Here is a 4,256-nt window from a genome sequence, read left to right on the forward strand (position 1 = left end):
TATTATACATAACATTTCATATGCAATTAATTGTACCTTGATCAATTTCAAACAAGTTTTATGCGTGAATTTGTAATGAAAAAAGTTACCGGACAACTCCTTTTTTCTTGATTCACTGTTGGAACGATTAGAAGCTGAAATTTTCTGCGAACTTCGAAAATTTACGTGAAACATTTTTATCGGATTAAAATTGAATAACCCAAGATAGATCAACTCAAATAATTAAAAAATAATGACAGAGGAGGCTCGTCTGTCACAATCGACATATGAGTCGAAACATGTGGACTCACTCACAATCCTTTCTCAGCACCCACTCTGATAACATTCCTCTTTCAGATTCTACCAGGATATGTTGTTCATTCATGATGGAGGAAAAAATCGGTTCAGATTAAATGGAAGGGTGTAAAACTCTTCATTTCGACTGTCTCCTTTGAATGTCCTGAACTTCACCCACCAGGGCATCCCTCGGTCCTTGGCACTATCCTTGTAGTCAAGCGTGTTGTCCAAGAATACAGCCACGATCAAGGCCACGGTAGGGGAGGACATGAAAATCGTGTTAAGGAAATCGTTGAACTGCAGAACATGGAAAATACCGAATAAATGGGAGGGGTTAGAAACATGTGATAACAAGAAAGAATAATAATATATTTGTGTCAACTCACCCATCCAGCATTGGTGTGCGCAGGACCATGAAGAGCTGCGGTAGTGTATTCCCTGAAGTATTCTGGGATAGACAAACCGAGGAAGAGGGATACGCCAGTGATGAATAGGTTTCTCATTGAATTCATGTTCGTGAATTGCAAAAAGGACAATCCCACCGAAGCTGAAATAGCGATAAGCAATCAGAAACAAGGGAAATGAAGCCAGATAAGTTTCAAACAACGAAACCCAGATTGCTGACCTACTATACCGAACATGACACAATATATTGCTGCAAACACTGAGAAAGGTATTGATGCAAACAATGCTCCAAATTTCCCTGCACATAACATTTTTCTTAAATGATGATAAAAAAACACCAACAGTGTGTACTTTTCGAATTCTTGGCAGTATATGCTTATTACCCAAGATTGAGAAGAAGATCATGAAGCCAGCCGAAATTTGGATCACTCTACGACTGCCAACACGGGTGCTTCCAAGAAGACCAATATTTTCCCTGTTTCCATAGAAATCATTAGTGAATCTGTTATATATTAAGTAGTGAAGGCAAAGTAGTGAATAAAGCCTAAACCACTTACACAGAAACTGTGGATCCAGTACCAGTTCCATACAACCCATCAAACAGGATTCCAATGCCCTGTATAGTTATAGTCTTTAATTTATTTCGAGAGATATCTGTTTCAATTAACTTCATAATCGTGGCATTGAGAAAGGCATAAAAATTCAGAGAACATTTTTCTACAAACCTGCCAACCAATTCCACGACTAAGAACATGAGCGGGAGGCGGTGTTGCACTTGCCAAACGAGCTGCTGCCTTGTAAGCTCCCGTTGACTGAAGAAAAAGGAAACTTTATCAATTGCAGCAATCACTCTAATGGAGTTATAAAATATTAAAAATGTGGAAGTTTACCTCAATTAAGGCGACCAGTACAGCAGACATCATTCCAAATGAATGACCAGCATCAAAGGTAGGTGCACCCCACTGCAGTGGATACGGGATTTTAATCCTATTCGATAAATTTATAGGTGATGAGTAATGCTCCAAGGAAATAAATAATATTAAAGACAAGACAATAAAATGAAAATAGGATGATTATACAGCAGAACAAGTTGACAAATATTAACCATGGGGAAGAAGAAATTAGGTTTGCTTTATCGGTTCGGCAATTTCTTTGAGTTAACTCTGGTCGATGCTTGTATGCTCCACTGGCTGTCAGCAGGTGTGCATAAGCCCATATGACGGTGACGGAGATCAGAAGAGCAAATCGCTCCAGTACAGGATATTGTTTTGCTTGAAATTTCTTCATGTACTGAAAGATATAGTGAAAGAAGACAATAGCCAATAATTCAGCGTGATTTATCCATTTGTAGTTGCAAAAATTCGAACTTTCATAGAAAACTTTGAACACAAATTTTAACTTTCAAATATATGTAAGATTAGTAATGACACCTGAGAGAAAGCAACAAATAAGATGAACGTTGGAATGCCAATTTCCACGCATCGTCCAGCCTGAAAGTAGTGCATCAGAACAACATATAATTAAAGGAAGGCATAATAATTTCTGCATACATCAACCGTGACAATGCAAAGAAATGGCCATTTGATTCAGTATTTGAAATTGAAATTTCAACATACCACTGGGAAGCCTCTATCAAGCAGACCAAAGCCCACAAGAGAAATCACCGGAACCATTCCAAGTGGACTAAAAAACCTGGAATAAATGCCTTTTTATACTTAATTTACAGATGAAATAATACTCTCCGTTGATATAAGATTTGCATTAAGGTAAAGTGCAAATTTCTATCAGAGTAGAAGCTATATAATACCTGGAGCATATAGCCCAGAGCTGACTATAGCCCAAAATAATCTGTACACTTGATGCTACTATCAATGCTCCTTGAATGGCTCTCATCGTATTGAGAAATCTCTACACGTCACCAGTTGTTTTTAGAGATGACTAGTTAAGAAAGTCGTCCAATTGCATTTACAAATTTTCTTTTATTTAAAACTTTGAAGTTGAACTTTTACACTGGAACAAGGGATATGATAAAGAGGTCCAAATAATTTTAATGAATCAAGAAAATCAAGAGGCTCGATTTTAGATTGTTATTTTTTATAGAAACTAAAGGAAATGAACCATAAAGACCCATTAAGTTATATCTTGCACGAAAACAAAATTTTAGTTCAAAAAATGACTACCAACAAATCTAGTAGGAACTGATATTTCAAGAAACGCAGCATACCATATGAGGGTCTGGGATTCTTTCTAAGGATGGATCATGAATTATTGAAATTATGGGAACCATGAATGCCCAAGAGCCGCCAATTACAGTAGGTAGCCTGGTTCCAAATAATGTTTGCAGCAGTGTATTTATTCCTCCAACAAATAGCAAAGTTTGAACTACCCTCACTTTATCACCCTAGTTCAAAATTTCAAATTGCAAATGGAATTAAATGTCGAATATCCCATTCGGGAAAACAAAGACATATACAATCGCCACTGAAAAAATACAGAGAGCGTGTAATTTTAATCAAAGAATGGCTAGCGAGTCCCATTTTTCTTATCGAAAATTTATTAAGAACCAACTTAAAACAACAAAGATAAACCTTAATCAAAGTTAAGAGAGTCACTTACGTCAGTTCCACCCATCAATGGAACAAGGAAGGAAGGAATCATCACCGCGGTACCTAATGCCAAGATATAGTGCTGAAATCCCATCGCTATCGCCTCGCCTATATTTTTCACATATAAAAATCAAACCTAGACCTTTGTTTTAAAATAAAAATAAATGAAGAAAGGAAAGTAAAGAACAAAACTTGAATATACCCCAAGAAGGATTAGAATCTATGCAATACTCTAAGCCTTGAAGTTGGTCCATTGGAGGATGACTTATTTCGTCTGGCTTTGGAGCATCCATCGCTAAATACAACTTGCACCACCTTGCTTTTCTGCTCTCAATTAAGCTTCCGAATGGGACGTTCCAAAACGCATTAAAAGTAAGATCAAATATATGTTTCTAGTGTCAAACTCTTAATAAACAAACATACTGTTAGATGGGTAAAAGCAAAAAGGATATCGAACACAAGAAAAAAGAAAACCAGGAAGAAAGGTAAAGTGATGGGAGAGAAGAGAAACTAAGTCAATGTGATAAGACCCAGAGACTGTACATACATACATACATACATACATGCAGTTTGAAATATTTGTTTGGAGAGAAAAGAAAGCAGTTGAATAAACTCCTGCTTGGCTTTCTTTTAGCTTTTATTTGATTGTGAATGTTCCGTTAAGTTATCCAAATTCCGAGATTGCCCTTGAAGGCACTTCCAAACCAGATGTTACCGTTACTTCCTGCCTTTCTGTACGATACTTAATGGTTTTTCTATTTTTACAGTTCAAATTTATACCTGCAAATATATTATTTTATGTTTGTTTTTGGGTTTATTCCTTAAAAGCAGAAAAAGGGAAAGATGAAAAAAGATGTATCATTTGATTGACGATTTAATAATTAATCCCAATAATTTAAAACAATCAGCTTAAAAGGTAGTAGGTGTACATTAACTTTGTTTTACAAAAAAAGATGACATTGGGCGTCA

General features: G+C 36.2%; 1 protein-coding gene across 2 annotated transcripts; it reads right to left on the bottom strand.

Moving 5' to 3' along the window:
- Window positions 1–205: 205 nt before the first annotated feature.
- LOC142518950 (nucleobase-ascorbate transporter 2) lies at window positions 206–4,024 on the bottom strand. 2 transcript variants are annotated; one of them, XM_075621812.1, is made up of 15 exons: window positions 3,641–4,024; window positions 3,490–3,602; window positions 3,298–3,395; window positions 2,906–3,082; window positions 2,489–2,589; window positions 2,298–2,373; window positions 2,112–2,171; window positions 1,787–1,971; window positions 1,572–1,668; window positions 1,407–1,493; window positions 1,239–1,297; window positions 1,065–1,156; window positions 902–979; window positions 663–823; window positions 206–573 (listed from the first exon to the last, which is right to left on the bottom strand). In XM_075621812.1, exons 1-15 carry the CDS (start codon window positions 3,652–3,654, stop codon window positions 361–363), a joined length of 1,611 nt encoding a protein of 536 aa, XP_075477927.1. In that variant the 5' UTR covers window positions 3,655–4,024; the 3' UTR covers window positions 206–360. The 2 variants fall into 2 exon arrangements, with proteins under 2 accessions (XP_075477927.1, XP_075477928.1); XM_075621813.1 differs by having other exon boundaries at window positions 3,490–4,023.
- Between the last annotated feature and the right edge of the window lie 232 nt (window positions 4,025–4,256).

The sequence above is a fragment of the Primulina tabacum genome, chromosome 11 (assembly GCF_025594145.1).
Source record: "Primulina tabacum isolate GXHZ01 chromosome 11, ASM2559414v2, whole genome shotgun sequence".
Taxonomy (NCBI): Eukaryota; Viridiplantae; Streptophyta; class Magnoliopsida; order Lamiales; family Gesneriaceae; genus Primulina; species Primulina tabacum.

Coding starts and splice junctions, on each gene's coding strand:
- LOC142518950 (XM_075621812.1), bottom strand. Junction 2,374..2,488: donor CTCTGGGCTATATGCTCCAG/GTATTATATAGC, acceptor CATTTATTCCAG/GTTTTTTAGTCCACTTGGAA. Junction 2,172..2,297: donor TTGATAGAGGCTTCCCAGTG/GTATGTTGAAAT, acceptor CACTACTTTCAG/GCTGGACGATGCGTGGAAAT.